Source organism: Schistocerca gregaria, chromosome 2 (genome assembly GCF_023897955.1).
Source record: "Schistocerca gregaria isolate iqSchGreg1 chromosome 2, iqSchGreg1.2, whole genome shotgun sequence".
Taxonomy (NCBI): domain Eukaryota; kingdom Metazoa; phylum Arthropoda; class Insecta; order Orthoptera; family Acrididae; genus Schistocerca; species Schistocerca gregaria.
In genome coordinates, this window is record NC_064921.1 from 920,186,672 (window position 1) to 920,203,510 (window position 16,839).

General features: G+C 41.8%; 1 protein-coding gene across 1 annotated transcript in view; it reads left to right on the plus strand.

Annotated features, from left to right (window-relative positions):
• Window positions 1-16,839, plus strand: part of LOC126335352 (2-hydroxyacyl-CoA lyase 1) — a 118,793-nt gene that overhangs the window by 61,832 nt on the left and 40,122 nt on the right. The window contains exons 5-6 of the mRNA XM_049998538.1: window positions 1,522-1,763; window positions 5,960-6,145. Coding sequence (XP_049854495.1) covers window positions 1,522-1,763; window positions 5,960-6,145 — 428 coding nt within the window. The remainder of the gene's footprint in view (window positions 1-1,521; window positions 1,764-5,959; window positions 6,146-16,839) is intronic.

Below are 16,839 nucleotides of genomic sequence, written 5' to 3' on the forward strand. Positions count from 1 at the left end.
TCTGAATGTTACCCTGACAGCAGAATTAATGTCTCAACTACTCTGATAACAGAAAAAGATATTGACAAGTAATGAACAGAAGTGTAAAAGTCTAAACTGTATAACTAAATGGAAAATATTTATGTTATTACAACTCTGTTATTCTCGCCTGATATGGGTTCCATGTACTTGAGCAAATTTTAGTATGGACTGTTACGGTGTTTTGAAGGTAGTCCATTTTTGTAAACAAATTTCAACTTTCCCATATTCTATCAATGCCAACGGCCTTTCTGCAGTGGGAACACCGGTTCCCATCAGATCACTGAAATTAAGTGCTGTCGGGCCGGGCTGGCCCTTGGATGGGTGACCGTCCAGTCTGCCGAGTTCTGTTGGCAAGCGGGGTGCACTCAGCCCTTGTGGGGTAAACCGAGGAGCTACTGGACTGAGGAGTAGCGGCTCTGGTCTCGTAAACTGACATAGGGCTGGGAGAGCGGTGTGCTGACCACATGCCCGTCCATATCCGCATCCACTGACACCTGTGGGCTGAGGATGACACGGTGGTAGGTCAGTACCATTGGCCCTTCATGGCCTGTTCAGGCGGAGTTTTAGTTTTTATATTCTATCAGTGAATTGAATTTTGATGATTACTTTACCTACAACTAACTCTCTGTGATTGTTCCATTTCACATCTTTCTACATCATTCTCCCAAATATTTGTATGACTTTACTGACTCTATTTGTGATTTATTTTTCTTTTATTCAAAAACTACCTCATCTTCACATTTATGAAGTGCACAACTTTGCATTTGCTCATCTTTGCACTGGCCCAATACTGGGATTATGTACGTATACCAACTTTAGATTTTTTCTATGTTCCAAAGTCGTGGGCACCATTTCTGTTACCGTGTTAGATGGTATGTTAAACATTGTTCACTAATTATGATGAGATCTTTATTCTTGTACATTGTTACATTTATCCAGTACCTTTCTAGCTGAAATTACTTCATTATTCAGTACATATGTTTCCCTCTGTTTATCAGGACATTTCTTGTTTTCAAAATGCATATGACTTGTATATGTATACCCCACAAAATTGTCTGTAGAGTGCTTGGCCAAACACAGTTTCCAAGCTCCCATTCTGTGTTGGTTCTAACACTTAGTTTAATCTCTTAATGAAGACTACTACTGATATATTGGTGTAAACTTGTACCATCACAAACAAAAGCTGTGTATGGCCTTCACTTTTGCTTGAATATAACTTGCCATCAACCAGTTACTAAATAAATACTAGGCTACATGATCGCCCAGACAAATTTCTGCAAAAGTTGTTCCAATTTATTCAGATGACCATCCCTGTTTATGGCCCTGGCATTGAAAGTAATTGATGCTGATCCATCCTTTTTACTAATGACACCCAGTGGACTATTATATTGGCTACATATCATCCATATTAATGTCTGGTTCTATTCTTTTTCTACCACTTCTTCAGTTACCTTTTTTTTCCATGTACTCGTATCTGAGTGTCATTTACTTATTTATCAGGAGCAGCATATGGAAAGGCTGAGCATGCAGTTAGAGAACTGATTAAAGCTACGTCTTTACCATTTTTGCCAACTCCAATGGGGAAAGGTGTTGTGAGTGACAGTGACGAACACTGTGTTGCATCTGCAAGAACATTTGCACTTCAAAATGCTGATGTCATACTGCTACTTGGTGCCAGACTCAACTGGATGCTACATTTTGGACGACCACCGCGTTTTGATGCTGCAGTGAAGATAATACAGGTAGTAATTGATGAATCTATGGTAGCAGACACAGTAATCACCTGCAGGATAGTCTGTTAGTAATTAATGTACAGATAAACTGCCACAATTTTCATATTATCTGATTTATTATTAGTGTCATTTGTCAGATGCAAGTATTGCCAGGAGACATCAGCCTGACAGCAACATGTTAAAAATTTAAAGCTCTGCTCAGTATCATTATCAATACACAGTGTTGTGAGACGAGGTGGATGTGCACAACCATTAATTAAATTCGGGTACATTGTTAAAATTTGTTGATTCATTAACCTACTGAGTTGCTTTAATATTGATTGCTTCTTCATTTTCCATTCTCCATTTTGTGCATTTTTCACAAAATCCTAATACATTAAATTTGTATGCTGCACTGGGATCTGAATCTGTGAAAACAAAAATCAAGGTTCATGTTCAGCCACAGCAGATGGTTTCTAACTTGTCAAGATGATTCATTTCACTGCAATATTTGAGCAAAAACAAGAGAGCCATTCTAAAATTAGTTTGTTGTTTGCATATCAATTGATGATTGTGAGTAGTACAAAAGTGTGGTTGAGGTTTGCGTTTTCTTTGTGGATGTGGGTCATATCACCTTCAGGTTCATTTGAATCATGAAATGCTGAGACAATTATTTGTAATTAAACATGAGTTTCCCTTTACCAATGGCGAAATTCACAAATACTTAATCACAAAATGTCTAGCTTTCAAAACCAGGCGTTTCTTCATTTGGAAGAAGAAAAGAATTTGCTTAAAGGACTCAAAGACTGATAGGGAATTAATTGGAATCTCATAATACTATCATTGATGAATTGATGCTGTTGCAGTGTCTTGCTTGAAGTAACTGTAGGTTTTTTTCATTCATTCTTAGTTCTTTGAAAAAAGTGGTTATGGGTTGGTATAAAAAAATTGCACCTATAATTTGTGTTGCACTAATTGTGTACCACAGCTGTTTTCATAACATGCAGTGGTTCTTCATGTAAATGGTGAAATTTTTCAGAACTGCAAAGTTGACTGTTCTGAGAGTTCACATAATGACTAATAGTTATGGTGTCTAGGGAGCCCGGAGAGGAGGTTTGCACTTTTACTTCCATGCCTTCTGAAATCTAATGAAGTTATGAAGCTTTGGAATAGCGATGCCTTTTCTGAATAAAATACAGTGGTAGGGATATTCTTTATATGAAACAATTAATCAAATCCCCTGTATTTATAAAACTCTCAACACAATAACACAATGAGATTCACATGTGTTTAAATGACTACAGATCAATGTATTAATGTTCAGTTTGCTGGTGCATTTCCAATTTACATAAAATATTCAAAGTCTGGACATTGTCTGAAATATGTAAAACTCTACAGCTGCCTACATAAAATCATAGTTCCCACGATCTCGAATGGCTATAAGCTCATGATTATTGCAAATATTTCAAAGTTCAACACCAGCAGTCCCACAACTCATCCAAATAGCAGAATGTGTTTTATGTCCACACATACAACTGTCACGTACTGTGGTGGGTGTTATTGGGAGCAGGTGCTCCATGTAGGTGCCTTTTGGGTGACCACAGTTGTGGTAATGTTTTTATGAATTAATGCCAATTTTCCCAAGTCAGATTGAGTACACTGCAGGTTGCAGCATCTCAAACAACTCATCTTTAGTTGTACTTCATTATACTGTGTCAGTTTTCTTATTTTTAATTAGTGTGACAGCATTTCTCACAAAAATTACTGTCAAATTATGGAAAAGTTCTAAAAATAAATCATTTCCAACTTTTGGTACTATATAGGCATTCTAAGAGGAATTATGCTTCCTTTGAGCCATCACTTAGCTCTCTACAGTTAATTTTCTTGATCTATGATAATTTATATATGTCTATGAATCTGTAGCTCTTAAACTAACTCTGCTATGAGGTTCAGTGTAAGTTCTCTGTGTCGTTTCAATGAGGCCTTTAATGTGACATGCTTAATTTCTACATAGTTATGGTGCATCATGCACATTCTTCTATGACTGAGGTTTTGCAATGTGTGTTATGCAGCTGCATGTGTTTGCAGCAAACACAAAAGGACCATGGGTCGGTCAAACTCAGATACCTCCTACCCTACTGTCTTGACAAACACGTCTCTTGGCAAATCACATTGGAGAGGAACATAATGAATACTGTCATCTACAGGCCCAGCAGAGAGCTATCTTCTCACTCCTGGTGCCTCGACACTGAGATATGACACCCCCCTCCTTTTCAGACTTGCAAGTGCATGTATCTGCTCAAAGGGCTGAATCTTCACAAGGTGTAAGTTCCCATACAGCATTGCACACAGCACTGCACTATCATATAAGTGATCAACTATATTAGTTAAACGTGCAAACCTTGTATACTCATTGAGAACATATTAATTTTATCTGAAAATATTGTACAGATTGAACCACTATTGAATGTATTTTCAGCTAGATACACCTAAAGAAATATATATAGGTTAAGATCAATTTACACTCCTGGAAATTGAAATAAGAACACCGTGAATTCATTGTCCCAGGAAGGGGAAACTTTATTGACACATTCCTGGGGTCAGATACATCACATGATCACACTGACAGAACCACAGGCACGTAGACACAGGCAACAGAGCATGCACAATGTCAGCACTAGTACAGTGTATATCCACCTTTCGCAGCAATGCAGGCTGCTATTCTCCCATGGAGACGATCGTAGAGATGCTGGATGTAGTCCTGTGGAACGGCTTGCCATGCCATTTCCACCTGGCGCCTCAGTTGGACCAGCGTTCGTGCTGGACGTGCAGACCGCATGAGACGACACTTCATCCAGTCCCAAACATACTCAATGGGGGACAGATCCGGAGATCTTGCTGGCCAGGGTAGTTGACTTACACCTTCTAGAGTACGTTGGGTGGCACGGGATACATGCGGACGTGCATTGTCCTGTTGGAACAGCAAGTTCCCTTGCCGGTCTAGGAATGGTAGAACGATGGGTTCGATGACGGTTTGGATGTACCGTGCACTATTCAGTGTCCCCTCGACGATCACCAGAGGTGTACGGCCAGTGTAGGAGATCGCTCCCCACACCATGATGCTGGGTGTCGGCCCTGTGTGCCTCGGTCGTATGCAGTGGCGCTCACCTGCACGGCGCCAAACACGCATACGACCATCATTGGCACAAAGGCAGAAGCGACTCTCATCGCTGAAGATGACACGTCTCCATTCGTCCCTCCATTCACGCCTGTCGCGACACCACTGGAGGCGGGCTGCACGATGTTGGGGCGTGAGCGGAAGACGGCCTAACGGTGTGCGGGACCGTAGCCCAGCTTCATGGAGACAGTTGCGAATGGTCCTCCCAGGAACAACAGTGTCCCTAATTTGCTGGGAAGTGGCGGTGCGGTCCCCTACGGCACTGCGTAGGATCCTACGGTCTTGGCGTGCATCCGTGCGTCGCTGCGGTCCGGTCCCAGGTCGACGGGCACGTGCACCTTCCGCCGACCACTGGCGACAACATCGATGCACTGTGGAGACCTCACGCCCCACGTGTTGAGCAATTCGGCGGTACGTCCACCCGGCCTCCCGCATGCCCACTATACGCCCTCGCTCAAAGTCCGTCAACTGCACATACGGTTCACGTCCACACTGTCGCAGCATGCTACCAGTGTTAAAGACTGCGATGGAGCTCCGTATGCCACGGCAAACTGGCTGACACTGACGGCGGTGGTGCACAAATGCTGCGCAGGTAGCGCCATTCGACGGCCAACACCGCGGTTCCTGGTGTGTCCGCTGTGCCGTGCGTGTGATCATTGCTTGTACAGCCCTCTCGCAGTGTCCGGAGCAAGTATGGTGGTTCTGACACACTGGTGTCAATGTGTTCTTTTTTCCGTTTTCAGGAGTGTATATTGAGAAAATGATTAAGTTTCTGATTTAAACATCTGTTCAGTGCTTACTGAAATTTCAGTGTTTGATTCTTTCCTGCAGACACCTTATTTTCTACAGAAATAAGATTTTTGTTAAATATTTTGGATTTGCAAAATCATTGATTGGCTGTTTGTGTTCTATTTAACTGATAACTGAACGTGGTACAGCATTCTCTCTGCACTAGTGTTGATTTCAGGGATATACAAGTCAGATATTCACAGTGCACTTAATTGGTCATACTCCATACCATTATTTTAGTTGACGTTATGTCCACCAGGTTGATATTTGTGCTGAAGAGCTTCATAACAGTGTAGCTTCTGCAGTAGCCATTCAGTCTGATGTCCAAGTTGCAGCAACACAACTGGCAACACTTCTCCGATCAAAAGCATGGAAGCTTCCTAAGACAAGCAACTGGTGGAAGTTGTTGGACAAAAAGTGTTCTGACAACAAGAAATCTGTTCAGGTAAGTTTAAAAACATTAATAAGTAAAGATTCATACTAATTAGAGCATAGTAGCTACCTGTGTATCAGTTATCTGAGAAAAAGATGCAGAAATACTTCCATCTCTACATTGACTCAGTTTAATATTTGAATAAGGTATGAATGAAAGTGATCTTGTCTATAAATTCAATCTTGCTGTTAAAGTAAGGATTTAAAACACTGATATTTCTTAACTTATGGGAACAACGGTAAACTTCGAGATACACACTAGTGGTGTTGTTTTCCTATATTGTTTGCTCCATATTCAGGTATTCCCTCTACTTTACATCTGATCAGAGCAGAATGGCTGATCCCACTTTTATAATTGTATTGTATTCTGAAGTGGAGCAGACTTAGGCTTTGCAGAATTCCTTCATATTTTGTGAAGCATTATTTCGCATGTCCTTATCAGTGAACCTACATGACAAATGTCACCTTCTTTGTCATAAAGTCACATTGTGACTCTTTAAGCTTTCTGAGTGGATATGTTGTAAATAGCCTTCATGGGTTTGCCACTGGATCACGCTGTGCAAATTCCACAATATTTTCCTTGGGGCAACTGTCCAACATCTTCAGATGGTTCAACCTTGCAGGTGGCTAGATACAACATGCATATCTTATATCGGGCAGCTACTCCAAGGAAATATTGTGGAATTTGCACAACGTGATCTGGCAGCAAACCAATGAACACTATTTACATAAAGTCACATTGTTTGTGCATTCACTTCCACAGAGCAGTCTCTTCAGAATATCCCTGAATTTAGTGCAATACCTCATACGGAAAATTGGACACTATGGTCATGTTGGATTAGTCCTTCTAGTCAGTACAGCATAAGAACTGGGGGCAAAAATAACTCTGAAGTTTCACTTTCAGAAGTTTTACTTTGCAAGTTCTACATTGATGAAGAGGGAGGTGGTACTAAAGTTCATTGTGGGATCACTATCAGCAAACCACAGTTCGTATAGCACAAATTGTTCAGAAATACACCATATTGGCATTTAATAATCAGGTGGCTCAACAGTATTGACAGATGATTCACTAGTAACTGTATTACCATTCAGGTGATAATTTGTCATCATTATACAATAATATTGATGACCCACAGATTTGTTCACTTAATCTGAATGATTTCACCAGGTTTTGAAGTAACTAAACTTCTCATGGACTGATTTAAGAGTGTCTTGCCAGCAAATCATGTATTAAATGTAATCAAAGAAATTGTTTCCCTGTAACTCTGAAGATTTATTTGCTGCTTATCTCTTCGTCATATAGCAACTACAATTTTACATTTTAAAGTTGCAAAACAGTATTGTATCCTTGTTGGGTCTGTGGACTAATCATACAATCAGCTTGACAATCATATTTCAGCAGTCAGGCACCAACTTCAGGTGAGAACGCTATTTCTACAACTCTCCAGATCTGCCTGTTGCCATGAACAGTGGCCCTTTCACACGCCCCTGAGAACCAAAGTGTCTGCAAGAGAAATTGTTATGACTGGCACATAATGCAAAGTAAAAGTCAATATTGCCAGTCTAATTTCAGTGGATTATTTGAAGACACAGACATATAAGTGACACACACTATATCTCATCGTACATCATTCTGTGTCCCTTGACTAGACAGTGACAAAGCAATGTCATTATGAGCTATTTTTAATTCAGTGGTAAATATTTTTAAGTATCTAATGGAATGATGCTGTGGGGAGTCCGTTATCCCCCATAGGTGCCATTTGATTTGTGGATATATAGATCTACTCACCCAGCAAAAGGAGGAGAAAACACATAAAAGATGTGTAAACATGAGCTTTTGCAGTCAGTAGCCCTTCTTCTGGCAGAAGGGTTGAAGAGAAAGGAAGAGGGATGGAGAAAAAGGACTGATGAGGTTTAGGAAACGACAAGAGTTACAGAAAAGTCACACAGAACCCAGGTTCACAAAAAAACTTACTGGGCAGAATGAGACTGATTGTTGGTGCCTGCACCAGATGCAGTTTGAAAACCTGAGAACTGAAGGGTGGAAGATAGGGCAATAAGTGAGGCAGAGATTAGTGAAGAAACATCACAACAGAGACAATAAGAGTGGAAAGCTAAGTGCATGGTATATGGTGAAGGGGCCAGGGAAAAATAGACAGGTTGGAAAATAAATGGAGCAAAGAAAAGAAATAGTTATTGTAAAGAAATACTGGGACTGTAGAAGTTAATGTAAATTTAGACCAGGTGGTTGGCGAGAATGAAGCACTTGTAAAGTCAGTTCCCATTTGTGAAGTTCTGAGAAACTGGTGTCAGGAGGAAGTCCTGACTGCTTGTGCAGTGAATCAGGTACCGAGGTCATGACTGTCACTTTGTAGAGTGCAACAGGATGTGTGTGTTGCCCTTATACACCCTCTGCCTATGCCCATTCCATCTAACTGATTACTCCTTCATAGTCACACCAATGTAGAAGACCAAACAGAGTTTATGTAACAACTGGTGTATGATAAGTGTCACTTCTTAGTCACCCTCACTTTGACATTATTATATTTGCCAGATATAGAGCTCGTGTAGGTAGTGGTAGGAGGGTGCATCAGCCAAGTCTTACAACAGGGATGGTCACAGGGGTAGGAGCTGTAGGGTAGATAAATTGGTAAGGAGTATAGGGTCTGACCAAGACGTTGCAGAGCTTTAAGGTGGGGCTGGGTGAAAAAAAGCTATTTTGATTGGGATGGGGAAAAATATTGAACAGAAAGGACTTAATTTCAGGGCATAATTTTAAGAAGTTATATCCCTGTCGAGGTAGCTGATTAATACACTCAAGACAAGGATAGCACTGAGTGACAAGAGTTGTAACCCTAAGTTGTTTTCTTGGAAGGATCAGCAGTACCAGGATTGGATGTGATGGCCTGGGAAATTTGTTTTTGAACTAGGCTGGAGGGGTGATTATGTACAGTGAAGGCATAGGTGGCACCCACTGAATTCCAAACCTATGACTTCCTCTGTGCTCACCTTCATTAACTTTATACTTACCAACTACTACTCTGCCTCTGAGAAGCCGACATAGAGAAAGATCAGGAGTATAGCCATGGGAACCAGGATGGATGCTCCTTTCTATGTCAACCTTCTCTGGGGTTCTTTCGAGGGAGTTTTCCTGGGATGCATAAGCCCTCTGCACCTTATATGGATTAGATAAATTGATGACATCTTTGTCATATAGACTCATGGTGCGCTGACCTGTTGAAATTTTTGGAATCTCTAAATACATTCTTTCATTTAAATGTCACATGCTCCTATTCCAAATCTCATGCAACTTTCTTTGATGGGGTACTTTTATGAACTAGTGATATGACAGGTAGTTCATCATTGTAGGAGTACTTTATAACAATTTCAGACCTATGAAACAAGCATCACAGTAAAGTGTGCCCAAACAGTTACATCAGTACACACAGTATCCCCTCTGGCAGCAAAGGCAGCATGTATTCTTGCATGTACATGATCATAAAGATACTGAAGGATATCCTAGAATAGATTGTCCCAAATGGCTTGCACCCTCTGTTGCAGTTCAGTAATGTTTCTAACAGGCTCAGGAGGATGAGTAAGTTCTCATGTCACTATATCCCATACGTATTCAGTTGGTGAGATATTGATGTGGATGTGCATTGTCCCACTGAAAAAGCACATCACCTTCCATTCAAAGAAATGGCAGTAGCATGGGGATAACAATCTGTGCAATTTAGTAGGCACTGTACCCTGCAAAAACACCAGATGTTACCACATGCTCACTACATCATGAGGCGTGGGGTGGGACCCGTTTGTCATGGGCACGTGCATTCCAGAGTAAGCTGCTCACCAGGTCTATGTTGTATACATGTATCTCCATAACTGGCATACAGATACAATCTCCTCTCATCACTACAGACAGCAGAGTGTCATTCCGCCCTCCACTCAACTTCTTCACAATACCAGAATAGTCACACTTAGCAGTGTTGTGTGAATGGCTGCCTGGCCAGAGGCACACATGATCTTAGTCGTTCTGCAAGAAGACACTTCCCAATGGTCCTCAGTGACACAGTAGATGCAAAATGTGCCTGAATTTCTTCCCTGGATGATGATCGATTGTCCACCAATGCTTGAACAATGTTTCGATCTTGGCTACTCTACTACACACACATCCATAACTTGGTCTATAGGTATGTTCCATAGACTGCTGCTGAAAGCAGTGACACACCAGCAATGTATTGCACCCAGCATATGCAGCAATTGATTGATGTGTTCATTCAGCTTCCTGTAGGCCCACAATGCGACCCTCGTCAAACGGCTGCAGTTGTTCAACAGGAATACATCCTTGTCAGAGGGGCACAGTTGTATCCTGGAAGGAATGTTGCAAATATTGTTCTCCTCTAAAGTCAGCACAGTTGCTACCTGCAGAGAAAAGACACAGGGCACACAGAAAGCCTCCTGTGCATCATCTGATCACTGATACTGGTGAACTGGTGACATATGAATCACTAACACTACAACCCCGTAGGATGCACGTATTATACAATTGTGTCACTGAACAGGATATTGCATACAGCTTTTTTTTTTCTTTTTCCCCTGAGAGAAAATATCCCAATGTATTTCAAAATAGATTTTGTGGGCCATCATGTCCAATTCTGGTACTGCGGATATCCCCAAACAAACATAGAGGAAGTTCATCTCTTGTCACTCAGTACTGTTCTGCCACTGAATGTATTATTCAGCTTCTTCAACAGGTATGACTTCCTAAAATTATGCCCTGAAATGTGGCCTATTCTGTCTGATATTTGGCCTGCCCCACCTAAAATAGCTTTCAGTCTCCATTCTAGTCTCTGCAATATACTGGATAAACCCTATGCTTCTTCTGCATGCATTTCCCTACCCTATTGATCATACACTTGTGTCTGTCCCCACTGTAAGACTTGCCTGATGCACCCTCCTAACACCGCCTGCACCAGCTCTGTAACTGGCAAATAATGTATTACTAAGGGGAGAGTCCCTGTGAAATGACACATACCATGTACCAGCTGGTGCATAAACATTGTTTAGCCTTCTTCATTGATATGACTGCCACCAAGTTAACACTGAGTGAGGTGGTGCAGTGGTTAGCCCACTGGACTCGCATTCAGGACGACAACGATTTAAACGCGCATCCAGCCGTCCTAATTTAGGTTTTCCATGTTTTCCCTAAATCGCTTTAGGCAAATGCCAAGATGGTTTTTGTGAAAGGGCACAGCCGACTTCATTCCTCATCCTTCACTAAACTGATGGACCCCCATCACCTCACTGATTGGTCCCCTTCCCACAAATCAACCAACCAACCACCAAGTTAACAATTAGGATGAATGGTCTTCGACAGAGGGAGTATACTATCAGCATACAACATGCTGTTTCAGAATACACTCTAGGACATGATAGTCTGGCTCTCTGTACCTGGTTCACTACACAAGCCACCTGGGTTCTCCCTCCTGACAGCAGTATTAAGAAATTTGCATTTGGGAACTGGCTTTACAGGTGTTTTGTTCTCGCCAGCTACCTTTCCTACGTTTATGTTAATTGCTATAGTCTTAGCATTTCTTTTGAGTAGCTACTTCTTTTCTTTACTCCCTTTTATTTTTCTGCACTTATTTCCCAACCTATTTTTCCTGGCTTCATGCACTTAGCATTCCGCTCCTATTATCTATATCAAAAAGTTTCTTCAGTAATATCTGTCTTGCTCATTTCCCCGTCTTTCATCTGTCAGTTCTCAGGTTTTCAAACCTCACCTGCTGCAGGCACCAACAATAAGTCTTTCCTTCTTATCCCATCCAGCAAGTCTTCCCTGACCCAGGAAAGAAGGAAGGAAGGAAGAAAGGGTAGGGTTTAACAGCCTGTTGACATCAAGGTCATTAGAGACGAAAGAAAAGCCCAGAATGTTTTGAGGATGGGGAAAGAAATTCACAACACCCTTTCAGAGGAACAACCCAGCATTTGAAACTTCCTGGCAGATTAAAACTGTGTGCCCGACCGAGACTCGAACTCGGGACCTTTGCCTTTCGCGGGCAAGTTTTAATCTGCCAGGAAGTTTCATATCAGCGCACACTCCGCTGCAGAGTGAAAATCTCATTCTGGAAACCCAGCATTTTCTTGAAGCATTTTTTGGAAACAGTGGAAAAATAAAATCTCTATATCCAGGCATGGATTTGAACTGGTGTTCCCCCAAATGCGAGTGCAGTCTGCTAACCACTGTACCATATCGCTCGGTTGCTGACCTGGGGTTCAAAGTGACTTTTCCACAACTCTTCACATTTCTTATACCTCAAAGCCCTCTCTCTTCATCCCTCTTCCTTTTCCTCCAACCATTCTGCCAGAAGAAGGAACTCCTGGCTATGAAAGCTTGCACATTTGTACATCTATGAATTTTCTCTTGCTGCCACTTGGTGAGGAGATTTTTTTATCTATTTGTATTATATTTTTGAAGATTGATATTTTCATTGCTGTAATTTATCTATGGAGGATTTTGAAGAGTGAATGCTAAGGTTGGCTTTTTTAAAATCTACCTATTTTTGGAGTTGCATCAGTGATACGTTTATGGTTTGGCCACATGGACCATATACTCTCAACTGCTTCTTTGCTCATTTAATTTCCTTTGCCACAGCATCGGCTTCACAACGGAGGTGAAATGGCTTGCAAAACTTCCTTTTCTGGATATACTGTTGTACAGGAAGGATGATGAGACTCAAAGACTCTGTATATAGAAAATTGATGCATGGAGACTGGTATCTACATCTGATGAATCGTCTGTCATTCACCATAGAGTGTTGGTAAGGAGGATTTACACTATCTCAGATGTAGAAATTTAGACCCCAGAACTAAAACGCTGTAATATTATGTTGAAGGAGAGTGACTACACTGACAAACTGATCCATTGTCCTTGGAGTTCGGACCTTTACCAGAACCAGTAGAAGATGTATGTAGAGTAGCTGCATTCCTTCATTGTGCTGGTAGCATATCTTCAAATGTAGGAAAGATCTTAAGAAATAAAATATCAAAAGTGTGATTTGTCTGCTAGCCAAGAGCAGAGCTCTTTTCTGGTTGGTTAAAAACGATCAAAGACTGGGGAAGTCCAGCTTTTTAGACTTCCGTAAAATTATGGGGAGAAGTATATTGGCCAGAAGATTTGAACTGTTTATGACAGATATGTTGAGCAACACTACCACACACAACTACTGCAACCTGGAAAATTTGCCATTGTGGAGTGCTGGTTCTGTGACAGAGAGGTGCCTTAAATGAATCCATTGAAATCAGACTAGCAGACAATATTATAAATAGAGACAAGAACTATCCCTTAAGAAAGGTTGAGTCCTGTTTTGTCTGAAATTAAAAGCACAACTGTCTTTGACTTGGCCAGCAAAGGCACATGATCCTTAGCAACTCATTATTTCTGCCAATTTTCACCACTGGGGTGCAATGCCTTCACTTTGTGTTATGGAACAGCAGCAACAATTTCTCTTCTCTTGAAGGCACTTTGTTCTCCATGGTGTATAAAAGGGCCACTATTTATGTCAGGAATCAATTGGTCATTAGAAGTATGTCACACATGTTGAGGATTCATTAGGCTTTCATATTTGTCTGTTGAATACTATCCCAAAATAACAATAATTCTCATCCCTCAGTTCTGATCAAGATTTTTGAAGGGTCTCCCCCATGGTGTAAGGCATCTGCTGGAACTGGCAGCCCCTTCCCACATATTCCCAATTAGGACTACCTTTAACCCTACACCAGCTTTCCTGGTATTTGGGTGCAAAGTCTCTGGCTGTCCAGTGGATCATTGCTCAGAAGAAAAAGAGAAATCAGTTTTGGAGAGATTTAGCAAACAAGTTTCCCTCTCCCCATTCACTTGCCAGAAGAAAGAACAGCCATACACAGTTTCCAAATACAATGAAGAGACGAAGAACCTGGTACACTTTCCTAGTATCATTAGGGCCCCAGACGAGCATGCAGATGTGCCACAACATGAAGTGGCATGGACTCAACTAGTGTTTAAAGTAGTGCTGGAGGGAATTAACACCATGAATGCTACAGGGCTGTCCATAAATCCATAAGAGTTCTTTTCTGAACAGCACATTGCAAGGCATTCCAGATATGCTCAATAATGTTCGTTTCTGGGGAATTTGGTGCCCAGCAGAAATATTTAAACTCAGAAGAGTGTTCCTGGAGCCACTCTGTAGCAATTCTGGATGTGTGGAGTGTCGCATTGTCCTGCTGGAATTGTCCAAGTCTGTTGGAATGCACAATGGACATGAATGGATGTAGGTAATCAGACAGAATGCTTAAGTATGTGTCACCTGTCACAGTCATATATAGACATATCAGGGGTCCCATATCATTCCAACTGCACACGCCCCACACCATTGTAGATCCTCCATCAGCTTAAACAATCCCCTACTGACATGAGGGATCCATGGATTCAAGAGGTTGTCTCCATACCCCTACACATGCATCTGCTCGATACAATTTGAAATGAGACTCGTCTGATACGGTAACATGTTTCTGGTCATAAACAGTTCAATATCTGTGTTGACGGGCCCAGGTGAGGCATAAAGCTTTGTGTAGTATCACCATCAAGGTTACACGAGTGGACCTTTGGCTCTGAAAGCCCGTATCGATGATATTTCACTGAATTTTTTGCATGCTGTCACTTGTTGATAGCCCAATACTGAAATCTGCAGCAATTTGCGGAAGGCTTGCAGTTCTGAACGATTCTCTTCAGTCGTCTTTGGTCCCGTTCTTGCAGATCTTTTTTCAGCCGCAGCGATGCTGAAGATTTGATGTTTTACTGGATTCCTGATATTCAAGGTACACTCATGAAATGGTTGTACAGGAAAATCCCCACTTCATCACTGCCTCGGAGATGCTTGTCCCATTGTTCATGCACCGACTATAACACCACATTCAAACTCACTTAAATCTTGATAACCTGCCATTGTAATAACAGTAACCGATCTAACAATTGCACCAGACACTTCTTGTTGTATATAGGCACTGTCAACTGCAGCACTGTATTCTGCCAGTTTATATATCTCAGTATTTAAATACGCATGCCTATACCAGTTGCTTTGGCAGTTCAGTGTAGGTCCTCACATAATCATCCTACCTGCAGACAGAGCCACCAGACTACCAATTGTCTTACTTGTCCACCTATAAAGTTTGCCAGACTGATCCCTTCCCAGTAGTCCAACGTGACATCCAATCATTGCCTAAAGCTGTAGGCCTCTCCCAGAATTTCTCCCTTAAGTCCATTTCCATTCTCACCTCTATAGCACCCCACACACCCAGCTTCTTCCTGCTCCCCAAAATCCAGAAACCCCACAGTCCTGGACACACCATTGTAGCTGGCTATTGTGCCCTCACAGAAATAATTTTGCCCCTCATTCACCAACACCGTCAACCTGTCACCTGAAATCATTTAACAGCTGTCGTCTCTCCCATACATGGTCCCTTAGGAATTCACATACATTTAAATCCTTCCATACAGTCTGGCCGCCCAGGGATGGTGTATCTGTATGGACAAGAACAGTATGCTGATGGTTTCACAAAGGCCTCGCAGACACACACTATCCCTCAGACCTAGCTTGTAAACAATTATCTCACCACCCCCCAAGAAGAAATTGCAGTGGAGTGCACACCTTTTTCACCCAATACCATTTCAAACTGGAACATCTGAATTACATCCTTCGTCAGAGATTTGATTAGTGATCATCGTGCCCTGAAATGAAGGCCATCCTACCCAAGACCCTCCTAAATTGGTGTCTCCTCATCCACACAACTTCCGTAACATCCCTGTCCATCCCTTTGCTTCACTCAAACCCAACCCCTTGCCACAGGGACCATATTCCTGTGGAAGACTCCGGTGCGAGACCTGTCCAATCCACTCGCACAGCACTTCCTATACCAGTCACAGGGTCATTCTACTCCATCAGAAGCCAGGCTACCTGTGAAAGCAGTCGTGTCATATACCATTTTTTTTTTTTTTTTTTTTTTTTTTGCTTCAATAATTGCACAGCTTTTTATACAGGGTGTTACAAAAAGGTACTGCCAAACTTTCAGGAAACATTCCTCACACACAAATAAAGAAAAGATGTTATGTGGACATGTGTCTGGAAACGCTTAATTTTCATGTTATAGCTCATTTTAGTTTTGTCAGTATGTTCTTCCACCTACGCTCAATGGAGCACGTTGTTATGATTTCATACGGGATACTCTGCCTGTGCTGCTAGAACATGTGCCTTTACAAGTATGACACAACATGTGGTTCATGCACGATGGAGCTCCTGCACATTTCAGTCGAAGTGTTCGTATGCTTCTCAACAACAGATTCGGTGACCAATGGATTGGTAGAGGTGGACCAATTCCATGGCCTCCACGCTCTCCTGACCTCAACCCTCATGACTTTCATTTATGGGGGCACTTGAAAGCTCTTGTCTACGCAACCCCGGTACCAAATGTAGAGACTCTTCGTGCTCGTATTGTGGATGGTTGTGACAATACGCCATTCTCCAGGGCTGCATCAGCACATCAGGGATTCCATGCGACGGAGGGTGGGTGCATGTATCCTCGCGAATGTAGGATATTTTGAACATTTCCTGTAACAATGTGTTTGAAGTCACGCCAGTACGTTCTGTTGCTGTGTGTTTCCATTCCATGATT